The 17,304-nt window shown below is 40.0% G+C and overlaps 3 protein-coding genes across 20 annotated transcripts in view; all 3 read left to right on the top strand.

The window, feature by feature from the left end:
* Positions 1-17,304, top strand: part of LOC143750046 (protocadherin gamma-C5-like) — a 124,584-nt gene that overhangs the window by 46,328 nt on the left and 60,952 nt on the right. For 2 of the 18 annotated variants that reach the window (XM_077242868.1, XM_077242858.1), the window contains exon 1: positions 14,174-16,779. The exons of 14 other annotated variants lie outside the window; for them this stretch is intronic. In XM_077242868.1, the coding sequence (XP_077098983.1) occupies positions 14,386-16,779 (2,394 nt within the window). In that variant the 5' untranslated portion in view covers positions 14,174-14,385. Of the gene's footprint in view, positions 1-281; positions 2,870-14,173; positions 16,780-17,304 lie in introns of those variants that run through there. 2 more of the 18 variants (XM_077242871.1, XM_077242870.1) reach the window with 2 other exon arrangements.
* On the top strand, positions 3,301-9,919 carry LOC143750059 (protocadherin gamma-A8-like). Its single transcript, XM_077242897.1, has 2 exons — positions 3,301-5,164; positions 9,219-9,919. The coding sequence occupies exons 1-2, from the start codon at positions 3,473-3,475 to the stop codon at positions 9,378-9,380; spliced, it is 1,854 nt and encodes a 617-aa protein (XP_077099012.1). The 5' UTR covers positions 3,301-3,472; the 3' UTR covers positions 9,381-9,919.
* LOC143750679 (protocadherin gamma-A11-like) lies at positions 11,379-14,142 on the top strand. Its single transcript, XM_077243872.1, has 2 exons — positions 11,379-13,805; positions 14,131-14,142. The coding sequence occupies exons 1-2, from the start codon at positions 11,412-11,414 to the stop codon at positions 14,140-14,142; spliced, it is 2,406 nt and encodes an 801-aa protein (XP_077099987.1). The 5' UTR covers positions 11,379-11,411.

Raw genomic sequence — 17,304 nt, 5'->3', positions numbered from 1 at the left:
TGTTTCTTTACTACTAAACGTAAAACAATATTAAAATGTATTATGAGAGAGTTAGAAGGTTGCTTGATTATACAGTTATTTTGGGATTTTTTAATCCTGTTCTATTTTTGTTGAGATCAAAGTACGGAATCCAATTCTCGTTCTGAGATATTTCAGTGCTTTCATTGGTGTCGTTTCTCGTTCTCAACTCTAAGGTCCGCTGTTGATTTGTAGAAAAGCATGTAGGTGATATCCTGTGATTGGTGGAGCTGTGCTGATGCTGGTTAGGAGATTCTGAAGGAGACTAAAGAGAGTCGATGGAGGGACACAGTCACTGACTAACAGCAGCCGAGCTGAATTATTCGTGAATGTTTCGGTTTCTGAACATCATCTACGCTAAAGCCTGCAACATTAAACAACTTTATTTAGAAAAATGTTTTTGATTTCAGCAAGTACTAAAATAATCCATTGTTCCCAATCGCGAGGACAGCCATTGGATGGTGTTTTCCTATGGAGGGTTTTATTCATCATGGCCGTTTGCTTAATCTCAAACATAAACGCACAGATTCGTTACTCAGTTCCAGAGGAAATGAAGAAAGGATCTCTTATCGGAAATATAGCTCATGATCTTGGTCTGGATGTTCAAAGACTGCGCTCGGGTCGGGCTCGTATCGTGTCTGGCGACAGCACTGAATACGTAGAACTGAAAACAGACAAAGGGATTTTGGTTGTTAAGGAGCGAATTGACCGAGAGCAGCTTTGCGCTGAAACCACTCCATGCAGCTTCACATTTGAAATAATACTTGATAATCCAATGGAGCTACATCATGTTACGGTAGAAATATTGGATGTAAACGATCACTCACCAACATTTGCTAAGGAAGAAATTAATCTTGAAATAAGTGAATCGGCTGCACCTGGAGCTCTTTTTTTACTGGGAGGCGCAGATGATCCTGATGTAGGTCTGAACGCACTACAACATTATACTATGTCACCTAATGATAGATTTATTCTTAAAGAACACTCGCGCCCCGATGGAATCAGATATGCTGAAATGGTGCTTCAGAAACCTCTAGACAGAGAGCAGCATCCACGACTGTCTCTCATTCTCACAGCGGTCGACGGAGGAAACCCTCAAAGATCTGGTAATATGAAAATAGAAGTCACTGTACTAGATGCAAATGACAACGCGCCAGTGTTCAACCAGTCAGTTTACAGAGCAACAGTAAACGAAAATTCACCTGAAGGAACCTATATCACAATTGTTAATGCTAGTGATGCAGACAGTGGTGCAAATAGTTTGATTTCATACAGTTTTGCTAATTTTAAAGGGAAGATAAATTACATTTTTAAAATCGATGGAAAAACAGGTGTTATAACACTAACTGGGCTTATTGATTACGAAAAAGCAAAAAAATACGAAATTGATATCGAAGCAAAAGACCAAGGCGGTTTAGGAAACTCGGCTAAAGTCATAGTTGATTTAATTGATGTAAATGATAATGCACCAGTTATCAGTGTTATGTCATTTTCAAGCCCGGTTACGGAAGACGCAACTGTTGGAACCACTGTCGCTATTTTCAGTGTCAAAGATCTAGATGCAGGAGACAATGGACACGTTGACTGTACAATTAATCAAAATATTCCATTTAAATTACAATCCTCGCTGCGGAATTATTACACTTTAGTGACTGATGCTGCTTTAGATCGTGAACGTGTGGCAGAATATAATATCACAATCACAGCAACAGATTCAGGTTCCCCTGCGCTTTCCAGTCAGAAAACTTTAAATCTGAAAGTATCAGATGTTAATGACAATCCGCCCAGATTTCATAAGACTGTTTACACTGCATATGTTACTGAAAATAATTCACCTGGTTTATCCATATTTACTCTGAGTGCTCAAGATGAGGACTGGAACCAGAACGCTCGGATTTCGTATCTTCTAGATGAAACTACAGTGGGTGGATCCCCTGTTTCTTCTTTTATATCAGTAAATGCTGACAGTGGAGTGGTACACGCGCTGCGCGGTTTTGACTATGAGCAAATGAAAAGTTTTAGTGTCTGTGTGAAAGCTCAAGATGGAGGCTCTCCACCCCTCAGCACTAATGTGACTTTGGACATTATAATCCAAGATCAGAATGACAACGCTCCTCAGGTTCTGTATCCAGTACAGACTGGCGGTTCAGTGGTGGCTGAGATTGTGCCTCGTGCTGCAGATGTTGGATATCTCGTCACTAAAGTGGTGGCTGTTGATGTGGACTCTGGACAGAATGCCTGGCTCTCCTATAAACTACAGAAAGCTACAGACAGAGCGCTGTTTGAAGTGGGTTTACAGAATGGAGAAATAAGAACTGTGCGACAAGTGACTGATAAAGATGCAGTCAAACAGAAACTCACTGTTGTTGTGGAGGATAACGGACAGCCCTCTCGCTCAGCTGTGGTCTCCATTAACGTGGCTGTGGCTGACAGCTTTCCTGAAGTGTTGTCAGAGTTCACAGACTTTACGCATGAAAAACAATATAACGACAACCTGACTTTTTATTTAGTTCTCGCACTGGCCGCTGTTTCTTTCCTTTTTATCACTTGTGTGGTTGTGGTAATTTCAGTAAAGATCTACAGATGGAGACAATCTCGCTTCCTCTATCAGTCCAATCTGCCTGTTATTCCGTACTGTCCACCGCATTACGCAGACACAGGAGTCACTGGAACTCTGCCGCATGGGTATAATTATGAAGTGTGCATGACGACTGACTCGAGGAAGAGTGACTGTAAGTTTTCTACACTCGGTGGTCAGAGTGTGTTAGTGGTGGACCCGAGTTTCACTGAGACGATGCATCGAGCAAACCAGGAAAATAACGTTATAGAAGAAAACAGTCTTTCGGAATTGGTAAGATGAAGCCCTTTTTAAACGCCTTTCTCATAAATTGTTTTTTCTCTAATGGTGTAATTGATGGCTAATCTCAGAGGCAATGCAAAAATGTGAAACAGTATGCTATCCGTTTAAGATGACACTGACAGTTTTCAGCACCACTGGACAGCGCCAAACGCAGAAATTATCTATATTTTTACCTTCTTTTGAGTTCAGTAAAATAAGTTTACAACAAATTAATATTATATTATTATTATAATTATTATTATTGATAATAATAATAATTTAAATGTTTTTTTTATTTTGACAAACCACTTGTGCTCTGCTCTTCTGTGATTTGTCAGAAACAAATGAATGCAATTCAAAGATAAGGCTCATAGGGCCGCTGTTGATCAACGCAGCGTCGCTCTATATTTCTCAGACCCATACCCTCAAAATTCAGTGATGTCAGAGAACAGCGAACGAAAGCCTGATGACTAGAAAAAATTATTTTGTCGGATGTTCTGTAAATAGATATCCTCATCGTACAGTAGATTTTATGGTGGTTCTTACTTTCACATAACGTCTTTATTTTGTATTTAAACTAACCAATATTCAGGATCTGCAGAACAAAGGGAAAAAATGGTCAGCTCTGTAATGTGGCAGGCTGCGGCGTTTTTTATGATTATGTTCCAATGCTCGGTGAGAGGGCAGATCAGCTACTCCATTCCAGAAGAAATGGCAAAAGGATCTATCGTCGGAAATATTTCCCAAGGTTTGGGTTTGGATTTAAAAAGACTGAAGTCAGGGAAAGCGCGCATATTTGCTGGAGACAACACCGAATTCGTCGGGTTGAATAATGAGAGGGGGATACTTCTCACCGAGGAAAAAATCGACCGCGAGGCTCTTTGTGCTAAAACGACTCCTTGCGCTTTACATCTTCAGGTGATTTTTGAAAATCCAATGGAATGGTACGATGTCACAGTGGAAATTACCGACATAAATGATAACGCTCCAATTTTTCTAAAAGGTGAGATTACATTTGAAATAAGCGAGTCAGCTGTAACCGGAGCCAGATTCATGTTGGAAAACGCGATTGATCTGGATGTTGGATCTAATTGTCATCTAAGCTATTCACTTAAACCGACAGATAATTTTGTATTAAGTTTGCAAAGTCAAACGGATAGTGACAGAAACATGGAGATGGTGCTACAAAAGGCTCTTGACCGTGAAAACAAAAAACAGTTATCTTTGTTGTTAACAGCAATGGATGGAGGAGAGCCTCAGTTGACCAGTACTGTGCGGATACATGTAACAGTGCTAGATATTAACGACAATCCCCCTGTGTTCAATCATAGAGTGTACAAAGCCACTCTTTCTGAAAATACACCTGAAGACACTGTTATCACGTTCGTCAGCGCTTCTGATGCAGATGAAGGTTCGAATGCGATTATAATGTACTATATGTCAGGCAATGGAGATGTAAATGATTTGTTCATGGTTGAGGCACGAAGCGGGGAAATATCCTTAAAAGGCTCAGCTGACTTTGAGAAAGCAAGTCGATATCAAATAAACATTCAAGCACGCGACCAAGGAGGACTGTCTGATTCATGCAAAGTTATAATTGATCTCACAGATATGAATGATAACAAACCAATGATAAGCATCGTATCTATGTCAAATTCAATATCCGAGGAGTCTAGACCTGGCATGGTTGTTGCAATGTTAAACGTAAATGATCTTGACTCCGGATTGAATGGTCAGGTTCATTGCCACATAAATGACAATATTCCTTTTGCTATTGCGTCTTCCAGCAGTTTCTTCAGCTTGCAAACAGAGCAGGAACTGGACAGAGAGAGAGAAGCTGAGTACAATATTAGTGTAATATGTACTGATGAGGGAGTTCCCGCGCTCTCCAGCAGTGTTTCTCTCCGTGTTCAGATATCAGATGTGAATGACAATGCTCCTGTTTTTGAGAAAACTAACTATGAGGCCTCTGTGGTGGAGAATAACACACCTGGTCTCTCTATAATTTCAGTTAAAGCTAGTGATGCTGATTGGAATCAGAATGCTCGTGTTTCTTATATTCTAGAAGACAGCACTGTTAATGGAGTCTCTGTATCATCATATGTGTCAGTGCAACCTGACAGCGGACTGGTTACAGCTATGCGCTCTTTTGACTATGAGACACTGAAACATTTCCACTTCCGGGTAAAAGCGCAAGATGGAGGCTCTCCTCCACTCAGTAGTGACGTGACTGTGAAAATTACTATTCAAGATCAGAATGACAACGCTCCTCAGGTCCTGTATCCAGTACAGACTGGCGGTTCAGTGGTGGCTGAGATTGTACTCTGGACAGAATGCCTGGCTCTCCTATAAACTACAGAAAGCTACAGACAGAGCGCTGTTTGAAGTGGGTTTACAGAATGGAGAAATAAGAACTGTCCGACAAGTGACTGATAAAGATGCGGTCAAACAGAAACTCACTGTTGTTGTGGAGGATAACGGACGGCCCTCTCGCTCAGCTGTGGTCTCCATTAACGTGGCAGTGGCTGATAGTTTTCCTGAAGTGCTGTCAGAGTTCACAGACTTTACGCATGAAAAACAATATAACGACAACCTGACTTTTTATTTAGTTCTTGCACTGGCCGCTGTTTCTTTCCTATTTATCACTTGTGTGGTTGTGATAATATCAGTAAAGATATACAGATGGAGACAATCTCGCTTCCTCTATCAGTCCAATCTGCCTGTTATTCCGTACTATCCACCGCATTACGCAGACACAGGAGTCACTGGAACTCTGCCGCACGGGTATAATTATGAAGTGTGCATGACGACTGACTCGAGGAAGAGTGACTGTAAGTTTTCTACACTCGGTGGTCAGAGTGTGTTAGTGGTGGACCCGAGTTTCACTGAGACGATGCAGCATACAATCAAGAAAAATAACTCCATCGACGGTCTCGGGTCTACAGAATTGGTAAGAAAAGTTTGGTTAGACCATTATTATTACTTTTATTTTAACTGAACAAGTAATATAAGGCTAGCCAAGTATACCATAAACAAATAAATAGGCTAAGAGCACTTAAAGAAAGTGCAAGGTGTCTGGATTAGTAACCTGAATGTAATTGAAATAAGTAATCAGTCACTGAATCTCTCAAATACCTGCATACTATTGACTATCGAACTGAATATGACCCGCATTGTCTATTATGAAAATACTATATGTCTGAATAAATACTGTATAATAACAACATGCTCACCTTACAAGTGCATATAGCATTAATATTTACACGGGCACTAACTTGTTCCAGCTGTGGTATAAAAGTAAAACAAAATTTACATTCTCACCATCGTCATGCCAACATAACCTGCACCCCTTAACCTGAACATGGACAGATACAAATCGATACACGTACGAATAAGATCGTTAGAATTGATATGAATTTTCTACGAATTTGTAAAAACATAAATAGTTATGGATTGGCATAAGACTCTGTTGGTTTTCTCTTATTCTATGACCAGTATCTCATAATGATAAGTTTCCACACGTTGGAAAAAAGCTCTTTTTGTTTATTGCTTGCCATGTTGCTTACTGCCAGGCTAACATTTTTGAAACTGTATCAAACAATAGCATTTTGGTGCTGTTATATTCATAACTGCCATAGGTGCTGTTATATTCATATGTTTGTTTGACAAGGAACTGGAAAACTCGTCCATAATTGTTTTGGTGTTCATGACAACTGATTCGAGGAAGTGTGGCTGTACATATGTTAACTTTGTGGAACATAGAGATTAGACTGAGTTTTGTTGGGATCATGCAATTTATCCCTGTACATTGTTGGAATTGTTGTATGATTCTTAGCTAAATGTATGCCAGAAGAGAGTGACCCTATGGTATCCTAAGCCTACTCATTTTTTAGAATATTTTGGTCGTGGACAAAGAAGTGACTGAAATTATATATTGTGGTAAAAGAAGAAATAATATAAAAAAAATATCAACAGCGTGCTATTTTTGATGTAGGTCTATATAGACAACATGTTCAGATTTGTTCAAGTGAATTATCGAGAAAATAAAAATACAAGGGAACTTTGACACAGTTCAGCACCACTTGTGCTGAACAGCGCCTTGTTAGATGAAGGGCTAATGTTAAAGAGGTCTTTAACCTCTTTAATGGTCTTTTTTATTGGGTTTGTGCATTATAATTTTGCTCAAATTCTGACTCTTACATACAAATTTCACTTATACTTTAAGTGATCATTTGCACATCCAACCTGCATAATATATATTTTTTATTTAATCAGCAAAAAGTCCTGGAATAAAGTATGGCATTCTGCCTTTTATATTTGAAATGTGATATAGGTCTAGAAAATAATATTCGTTGATAAAATGCTTCTGAGGTGTAAGGTTATAATTTTGATATACAGTTCATCATTTACACTCAGAGGGCCGCTGTTCGTCGACAAACAGCGGAGAAACAGTATTTCACAGACCCAGCCCCAGCATCACATAATATCACGGAGAAAGGAAAAAAAAAGCAGTATAGCTGCCACCTTAAAAATTTTCCTACTCGATGCTTCTATTCATATCTGGCCGTCGTGTACGGATTTAATGTTTTCATTTGGAATGTCACTTATTTAAAGGATACACGGATCTATTGTTGCATTTTTTGAAACATCTGTGCAATTGAGACAATGCCTAATGCAATGATACAGCACTCGGTGCTGTTTTTGACGCTTCTGATTCACATAGCACAAGGACAGGTCAGTTACTCCATTCCTGAAGAAATGTCCAAAGGATCGATGGTGGGAAACATTGCGCAGGATTTGGGCTTGGATTTACAACGTTTGAAGTCAGGAAAAGCGCGACTGTTTACAAGAGACAACACGGAATACATCGAACTGAACAGAAACACAGGATTGCTGCTTATCAGAGAGAAAATGGATCGCGAGTCTCTTTGTGCAAAAACAACTCCGTGTGCTTTGCATCTTCAAATGATTTTAGACAATCCGATGGAATTATACACAATTACAATCGAAATCACAGATATAAATGATAACGCTCCAAGTTTCCAGAAAAAGGACTTTAGATTTGAGATCAGTGAATCGGCGGTGGCTGGTGCTGGTTTTATGCTCGGTAGAGCTTTCGATCCGGATGTAGGAACACATGGTCTTCAAAGTTACTCGCTGAAACCGACTGATAAATTCCGGCTTGAATTGCACAGCCAAGAAGATGGTAGTAAAAATGTCGAGATGATTTTACAAAGACCACTTGATAGAGAAACGCAAAGCTCATTTACTTTGTTGTTGGAAGCCTTTGATGGAGGCGATCCAGTGCTCTCTGGCACTGTAAAGATACACATTACTGTGTTAGATAATAATGACAACGCTCCTGTGTTTACACAAAGGGTATATAAAACCACCATAACAGAAAATGCACTAAAGGATACTGTATTAACAGTCGTGAGCGCGTCGGATGCAGACGAAGGATCTAACAGTGTGGTGACGTATTACATATCTGACACAATGGACAGTAATGTGGCCGACATGTTTCTTGTTAACGAACAAACTGGTGAACTTATATTAAATGGTCTAGTTGATTATGAAAAAGTGAGCCATTATGATCTTAATATTCAGGCAAAAGATCAAGGAGGACTCATTAACGCATGCAAAGTAAATATTGATGTGTTGGATATTAATGATAATTCTCCTAGTATTAAAATCCTGTCAAGATCCCATTCAGTAACAGAAGGGTCCAAGTCTGGTACTGTTGTTGCAATGCTAAATGTTGATGATCTTGATTCAGGTGTAAATGGTCAGGTTCAGTGTTTCATAAGTGAGGATATTCCCTTTGCTATAACATCTCAGTCTAGCAGTTTCTTCAGCTTGCAAACAGAGCAGGAACTGGACAGAGAGAGAGAAGCTGAGTACAATATCAGTGTAATATGTACTGATGAGGGAGTTCCCGCGCTATCCAGCAGTGTCTCTCTCCGTGTGCAGATATCAGATGTGAATGACAATGCTCCTGCTTTTGAGAAAACTAACTATGAGGCCTCTGTGGTGGAGAATAACACACCTGGTCTCTCTATATTTTCAGTTAAAGCTAGTGATGCTGATTGGAATCAGAATGCTCGTTTTTCTTATATTTTAGAAGACAGCACTGTTAATGGAGTCTCTGTATCATCATATGTGTCAGTGCAACCTGACAGCGGACTGGTTACAGCTATGCGCTCTTTTGACTATGAGACACTGAAACATTTCCACTTCCAGGTAAAAGCACAAGATGGAGGCTCTCCTCCACTCAGTAATAACGTGACTGTGAAAATTGCTATTCAAGATCAAAATGACAACGCTCCTCAGGTCCTGTATCCAGTACAGACTGGCGGTTCAGTTGTGGCTGAGATTGTGCCATGTGCTGCAGATGTTGGATATCTCGTCACTAAAGTGGTGGCTGTTGATGTGGACTCTGGACAGAATGCCTGGCTCTCCTATAAACTACAGAAAGCTACAGACAGAGCGCTGTTTGAAGTGGGTTTACAGAATGGAGAAATAAGAACTGTGCGACAAGTGACTGATAAAGATGCTGTCAAACAGAAACTCACTGTTGTTGTGGAGGATAACGGACAGCCCTCTCGCTCAGCTGTGGTCTCCATTAACGTGGCTGTGGCTGACAGCTTTCCTGAAGTGCTGTCAGAGTTCACAGACTTTACGCATGAAAAACAATATAACGACAACCTGACTTTTTATTTAGTTCTTGCACTGGCCGCTGTTTCTTTCTTATTTATCACTTGTGTGGTTGTGATAATATCAGTAAAGATATACAGATGGAGACAATCTCGCTTCCTCTATCAGTCCAATCTGCCTGTTATTCCGTACTATCCACCGCATTACGCAGACACAGGAGTCACTGGAACTCTGCCGCACGGGTATAATTATGAAGTGTGCATGACGACTGACTCGAGGAAGAGTGACTGTAAGTTTTCTACACTCGGTGGACAGAGTATGTTAGTGGTGGACCCGAGTTTCACTGAAACGATGCAGCATACTATCAAGAAGAATAACTCCATCGACGGTCTCGGGTCTACAGAATCGGTAAGAAAGTTTTGGTTAGACTATTAGTTGTTTAACAAGTAATACAACGGCTAGCCGTTTTTATATAATTTTCTTTTCAGTATAAAGTTGACCGTAAATAAATATAGACTTACTCAGAGAACCCAAGAGTAACAGGTGGTGCGTTAGCTATGGAAATTTATTATTTTCTGAAATTAATTAACAATATACAAGTTAAATATTTATCACCGAGTCAGTAAAATTCCTGCATTATATCCAACCCGATCACAGCACTGAAGTAAACACCGAACTGAATATTTCCTTTTGCCCTCCTCTATGTCTATTCCTGCAGACACATCACATCATACACATCTTACAAGTACGTTAACATTTTTAAGTCATTATGTTCAGAGTACCACATTGTTATCGTGTAAAGTAAAACAAAGTACTTCCTCTTTCATGCTTTGTCCCCGTGTGAACACAAGCAAGTGATCTCAATGTCAATGTTTTTTTTTTTATAAACAATCATATCATTGTCTTCTTAATTCTGATACCTGCATCTTGCACTTAGAAAAGTTTCCAGGTGTTGAAAAATTTGGAATCGGTGTTTGATTCTCGCTGTGTTGCTTATTGCCAGGTCTGGTAGAAATCATCTGAAATTGTATCAAACATTATAGACAGGCGTAAAGGCTGTATAACTGCCATGGGTGCTGTTATATTCAAATGTTTGTTGCAATGAAACTCAGCTCATTTTGTATCATTTTTAAGTGTGCTTGACAGGTGGTTTGAGGACGAATTAGGTCACACTGTTTAAGACAGTGATGAACAAAGGCGTCACTGAGGCTATTGCATCGCGCTGAATCAGAAACAAAAATTACTTGATGAAACTTCCCAGTGCCGTGGTATTTTTGTTGTGGGCTATACAGCATTTGTTAAAATGTGTTCAAGTAAATTATCAGTAATTATTTCATGGAAACGAAAGGGAAATTTGACAACTTTCAGCACCGCTTTCGCTGAACAGCGCCTCTTTGGAAAAGTTCAAGGCTGCTAAAGAGAGGACTTTTGTCTTACTTATTTTGTAATGTACCTCCAAATATTATAATTTTGTTAATCTCATCGCTGGTTCCATATTGATTTATTCTTAAGATTTTCTTTTCTACTTCCAAAATATGTGCTTTATTTAATCAGCTGGGGTTTCCAAAAAACTGTTTTTAAACACTATATGAAATGCGCCTAGAATATAATCAATTTGAAATGCATTTCCCAATTTACACTCAGAGGGCCGCTGTTCGTCGACAAACTGTGGAGAAACGGTGTATTTTACAGATCCACCCCAGCATCACAAAATATCAGAGAGAAAGGACGAGAAGCTACCACCTCACAAAATATGATCTTGCGCGGATTTTCTACAACACTCATTGTCGTGTACACGGATAACCCAAGCGAATGTACATGGTATTTTATATAGGCCATATATTTAAAGGATACACTGATCGATTGTTGTATTGTTTTAACCATCTGTGCAGTTGAGACAATGCCTGATGCAATGATACAGCACTCGGTTTTGTTTTTGACGCTTCTTATTCACATAGCGCAAGGACAGGTCAGTTACTCCATTCCAGAAGAAATGGCAAAAGGATCGATGGTGGGAAACATTGCGCAGGATTTGGGCTTGGATTTACAACGACTGAAATCAGGAAAAGCGAGAATATATTCAAGAGACAAAACGGAATACATCGAACTGAACAGAAACACAGGATTGCTGCTTATCAGAGAGAAAATGGATCGTGAGTCCCTTTGTGCAAAAACAACTCCGTGTGCTTTGCATCTTCAGATGATTTTAGACAACCCGATGGAATTTTACACGATTACAATCGAAATCACAGATATAAATGATAACGCTCCCAGTTTCCAGAAAAAGGACTTTAGATTTGAGATCAGTGAATCGGCGGTGGCTGGTGCTGGTTTTATGCTCGGTAGAGCTTTCGATCCGGATGTAGGAACACATGGTCTTCAAAGTTACTCGCTGAAACCGACTGATAAATTCCGGCTTGAATTGCACAGCCAAGAAGATGGTAGTAAAAATGTCGAGATGATTTTACAAAGACCACTTGATAGAGAAACGCAAAGCTCATTTACTTTGTTGTTGGAAGCCTTTGATGGAGGCGATCCAGTGCTCTCTGGCACTGTACAGATACACATTACTGTGTTAGATATTAATGATAACGCTCCTGTGTTTACACAAAGGGTATATAAAACGACTATAACAGAAAATGCACTAAAAGATACTATACTAACAGTCGTGAGCGCGTCGGATGCAGACGAAGGATCTAACGGTGTGGTGACGTATTACATATCTGACACAATGGACAGTAATGTGGCCGACATGTTTTTTGTTAACGAAAAAACTGGTGAAGTCGTGTTAAATAGTCTAGTTGATTATGAGAAAGTGAGCCATTATGAGCTTAATATTCAGGCAAAAGATCAAGGAGGACTCATTAATGCATGTAAAGTAATCATTGATGTGTTAGATATTAATGACAATTCACCCAGTATTAATATCGTGTCTAATTCCAATTCCATATCTGAAGGGCCCAAGTCTGGTAATGTTGTTGCAATGCTAAGTGTTGATGATCTTGATTCAGGTGTAAATGGTCAGGTTCAGTGTTTCATAAGTGAGGATATTCCCTTTGCTATAACATCTCAGTCTAGCAGTTTCTTCAGCTTGCAAACAGAGCAGGAACTGGACAGAGAGAGAGAAGCTGAGTACAATATCAGTGTAATATGTACTGATGAGGGAGTTCCCGCGCTCTCCAGCAGTGTTTCTCTCCGTGTGCAGATATCAGATGTGAATGACAATGCTCCTGTTTTTGAGAAAACTAACTATGACGCCTCTGTGGTGGAGAATAACACACCTGGTCTCTCTATATTTTCAGTTAAAGCTAGTGATGCTGATTGGAATCAGAATGCTCGTGTTTCTTATATTCTAGAAGACAGCACTGTTAATGGAGTCTCTGTCTCATCATATGTGTCAGTGCAACCTGACAGCGGACTGGTTACAGCTATGCGCTCTTTTGACTATGAGACACTAAAAAATTTCCACTTCCGGGTAAAAGCGCAAGATGGAGGCTCTCCTCCACTCAGTAGTAACGTGACTGTGAAAATTACTATTCAAGATCAGAATGACAACGCTCCTCAGGTTCTGTATCCAGTACAGACTGGCGGTTCAGTGGTGGCTGAGATTGTGCCTCGTGCTGCAGATGTTGGGTATCTCGTAACTAAAGTGGTGGCTGTTGATGTGGACTCTGGACAGAATGCCTGGCTCTCCTATAAACTACAGAAAGCTACAGACAGAGCGCTGTTTGAAGTGGGTTTACAGAATGGAGAAATAAGAACTGTGCGACAAGTGACTGATAAAGATGCTGTCAAACAGAAACTCACTGTTGTTGTGGAGGATAACGGACAGCCCTCTCGCTCAGCTGTGGTCTCCTTTAACGTGGCTGTGGCTGACAGCTTTCCTGAAGTGCTGTCAGAGTTCACAGACTTTACGCATGAAAAACAATATAACGACAACCTGACTTTTTATTTAGTTCTCGCACTGGCTGCTGTTTCTTTCCTCTTTATCACTTGTGTGGTTGTGATAATATCAGTAAAGATCTACAGATGGAGACAATCTCGCTTCCTCTATCAGTCCAATCTGCCTGTTATTCCGTACTATCCACCGCATTACGCAGACACAGGAGTCACTGGAACTCTGCCGCACGGGTATAATTATGAAGTGTGCATGACGACTGACTCGAGGAAGAGTGACTGCAAGTTGTCTACACTCGGTGGACAGAGTGTGTTAGTGGTGGACCCGAGTTTCACTGAGACGATACAGCATACTATCAGGAAAAATAACGATTTGGAAAGTGAAATTTCGACATCGGTAAGAAAAATGCTTTATACTCAGTATATATATATATATATATATATATATATATATATATATATATATATATATATATATTATTAGTAGTAGTATTATTTGTTGTCTCATTAAATGTTAATTTAGGCTACTTTCAGCACCACATCTTGGACATCGACATAGTCTTGCCAATTATTTAAATTAGACAGTAAACGGTTAAATGTTTTCCTTCCATTTGATAAATCAAATAATTTTTTCAACATAATTTCTTCCGGTATTCTTGATTTTTTCCATAAACATTTTCAAATATCCTTGTCTGCTAGTTGTGCTGTGATTTTATTTGTAGTGCTTGGTTTAGACTCACAGGGCCGCTGTTTGTCAATGTAACACAGTAACTGTGTGTATTTTAAACCAAGCCCAATTTTCAGTGACAGGGAAAAAGGGGAAAGCTTTTGGGTCGTTTATTATTTCCGAGTGTCTTCAAACGCGACATCATTTACTTTGTCCGATTCATAGGATTTGCATTTAACATTCTTCCATTAGAACATACCATTTGGAAACCGTTAAGATCGTTTTATGGTTTGTTGGCGCTACCGAGAAAATGCTTGGTGTAGTGATGTGGTACTCGGTATTGTTTGCCTTCTTCCTGCTTCATTCGGCACGCGGACAGGTCAGTTACTCCATTCCAGAAGAAATGGCTAAAGGTTCCAATGTGGGAAATATCGCACAGGATTTGGGCTTGGATTTACACAGATTGAGGTTAGGAAAAGCGCGCATATATACAGGGGACAATACTGAATACATTTGCCTTAATAAAGACACTGGCTTGCTGTTCATCAAAGAGAAAATGGATCGCGAGTCTCTTTGTGCAAAAACGACTCCGTGTGCTTTGCACCTTCAGCTGATTTTGGAAAACCCCATGGAATTATACACGATTACGATTGAAATTACGGATATTAACGACAATCCACCCACTTTTCAGAAAAAGCGAATTCAGTTTGAAATCAGCGAATCGGCTGTACCGGGCGCGAGATTCATGTTAGAGAGAGCCGTGGATGCGGATGTAGGAGTTAATGGTCTTCAAAGCTATTCTCTTAAACCAACTGATCATTTTGTCCTTGAACAGCAACTTAAAGCAAGTGGAGATAAAAACGTCGAGATGGTTTTGCAAAGACCTCTTGATAGAGAAAAGAAAGGAGTGGTTACATTATTACTAACCGCCATTGACGGCGGTGATCCGCAGTTGTCTGGAACTGTTCAAATACATGTTACTGTATTAGATGTCAATGATAATGCTCCTGTCTTTACGCAAAAGGACTATAAAGCCACATTGACTGAAAATGCAGCGAAAGGGACTAAACTGACCACAGTCAGTGCTACTGACGCAGACGAAGGATCTAATGGTCAGGTGACGTACTACATTTCAAGCACAGAAGATTTTGCGCGAAACATGTTTTTTATAGATCAGCATAGTGGTGAAGTCACTTTAAATGACCTAGTCGACTTTGAAAAGGCAAGTCACTACCAGCTTGATATCCAGGCTAAAGATCAAGGGGGGCTTTCTGATTCCTGTAAGCTGATTATTGATGTGCTGGACATTAATGATAACAAACCAGTGATAAACTTACTCTCTATGTCAAACTCAGTGTCTGAGGACTCCACACCAGGCACAGTTGTTGCTATGATGAAACTAGATGATGCAGACTCAGGTGTTAATGGCCAGATTCATTGTATCATAAATTACAATATTCCATTTGCTCTTACGTCATCATCATCCAGCAATTTCATCAGTCTGCGTATAGAGCAGCAGCTGGACAGAGAAAAAGATGCTGAATACAATATCAGTGTCACATGCACTGATCAGGGGGTGCCTGCGCTCTCCAGCAGCGCCTTTCTGTCTCTACAGATATCAGATGTGAATGACAATGCTCCTGTCTTTGAGAAAACTAACTATGAGGCCTCTGTGGTGGAGAATAACACACCTGGTCTCTCTATATTTTCAGTTAAAGCTAGTGATGCTGATTGGAATCAGAATGCTCGTGTTTCTTATATTCTAGAAGACAGCACTGTTAATGGAGTCTCTGTATCATCATATGTGTCAGTGCAACCTGACAGCGGACTGGTTACAGCTATGCGTTCTTTTGACTATGAGACACTGAAACAATTACATTTCCGGGTAAAAGCACAAGATGGAGGTTCTCCTCCACTCAGTAATAACGTGACTGTGAAAATTACTATTCAAGATCAGAATGACAACGCTCCTCAGGTCCTGTATCCAGTTCAGACTGGCGGTTCAGTTGTGGGTGAGATTGTGCCTCGTGCTGCAGATGTTGGATATCTTGTCACTAAAGTGGTGGCTGTTGATGTGGACTCTGGACAGAATGCCTGGCTCTCCTATAAACTACAGAAAGCTACAGACAGAGCGCTGTTTGAAGTGGGTTTACAGAATGGAGAAATAAGAACTGTGCGACAAGTGACTGATAAAGATGCAGTCAAACAGAAACTCACTGTTGTTGTGGAGGATAACGGACAGCCCTCTCGCTCAGCTGTGGTCTCCATTAACGTGGCTGTAGCTGACAGCTTTCCTGAAGTGTTGTCAGAGTTCACAGACTTTACGCATGAAAAACAATATAACAACAACTTGACTTTTTATTTAGTTCTCGCACTGGCCGCTGTTTCTTTCCTATTTATCACTTGTGTGGTTGTGATAATATCAGTAAAGATCTACAGATGGAGACAATCTCGCTTCCTCTATCAGTCCAATCTGCCTGTTATTCCGTACTATCCACCGCATTACGCAGACACAGGAGTCACTGGAACTCTGCCGCACGGGTATAATTATGAAGTGTGCATGACGACTGACTCGAGGAAGAGTGACTGTAAGTTTTCTACACTCGGTGGACAGAGTGTTTTAGTGGTGGACCCGAGTTTCACTGAGACGATGCAGCATACCATCAAGAAAAATAACGATTTGGAAAGTGAATTTTCGACATCGGTAAGAAAAACGCTTTATACTTTACAAGAAAAAAAACCCCCATAACCCTAGTGTATGTAATAATTAATGAAAATGATATCAAACATTTATTTTAATCAATATTAACTATATATATATATATATATATATATATATATATATGTGTGTGTGTGTGTGTGTGTGTGTGTGTGTGTGTGTGTTGTTGTCTTATTGAAATGTTAATTTAGGTTAGGGGAGCGCGGGGCACAACCTAACGCGGGGTTAAATGTAACGCGGACCTTTTACATAATTAGTCAGGATCAAGCGGGGTGTGTTTCCGCTCTTTTTCTCCTGCCAGAAGACGATCTCCCGCGAATTTGTAAAAAAGTTTTAATAAGATTTCGTGAAGATACTGGACAAAGAGTGTTTTGACACCATGCAAGTAATTTATTTCATCATAGGTTTTTTTCGGTTTCTGAGTGTGGTGTGTACGTCACCAAATCTAACTTTATCTGACATAAATCACTGTCTTGTTGGCTAAAACATAGCACCGTTATGAAACATGTC

This window comes from Siphateles boraxobius, unplaced genomic scaffold (assembly GCF_051911475.1).
Source record: "Siphateles boraxobius isolate OS27281-9 unplaced genomic scaffold, OSU_SipBor_1 25, whole genome shotgun sequence".
In the NCBI taxonomy this organism is placed as follows: Eukaryota; Metazoa; Chordata; class Actinopteri; order Cypriniformes; family Leuciscidae; genus Siphateles; species Siphateles boraxobius.
Note: the sequence above shows the minus strand (reverse complement) of the source record. Positions and strands in the feature narration are given on the sequence as shown.

Coding starts and splice junctions, on each gene's coding strand:
- LOC143750059 (XM_077242897.1), top strand. CDS start 3,473: ATGGTCAGCTCTGTAATGTGGCAGGCTGCGGCGTTTTTTATGATTATG. Junction 5,165..9,218: donor TACAGACTGGCGGTTCAGTG/GTGGCTGAGATT, acceptor CTGGCGGTTCAG/TTGTGGCTGAGATTGTGCCA.
- LOC143750679 (XM_077243872.1), top strand. CDS start 11,412: ATGCCTGATGCAATGATACAGCACTCGGTTTTGTTTTTGACGCTTCTT.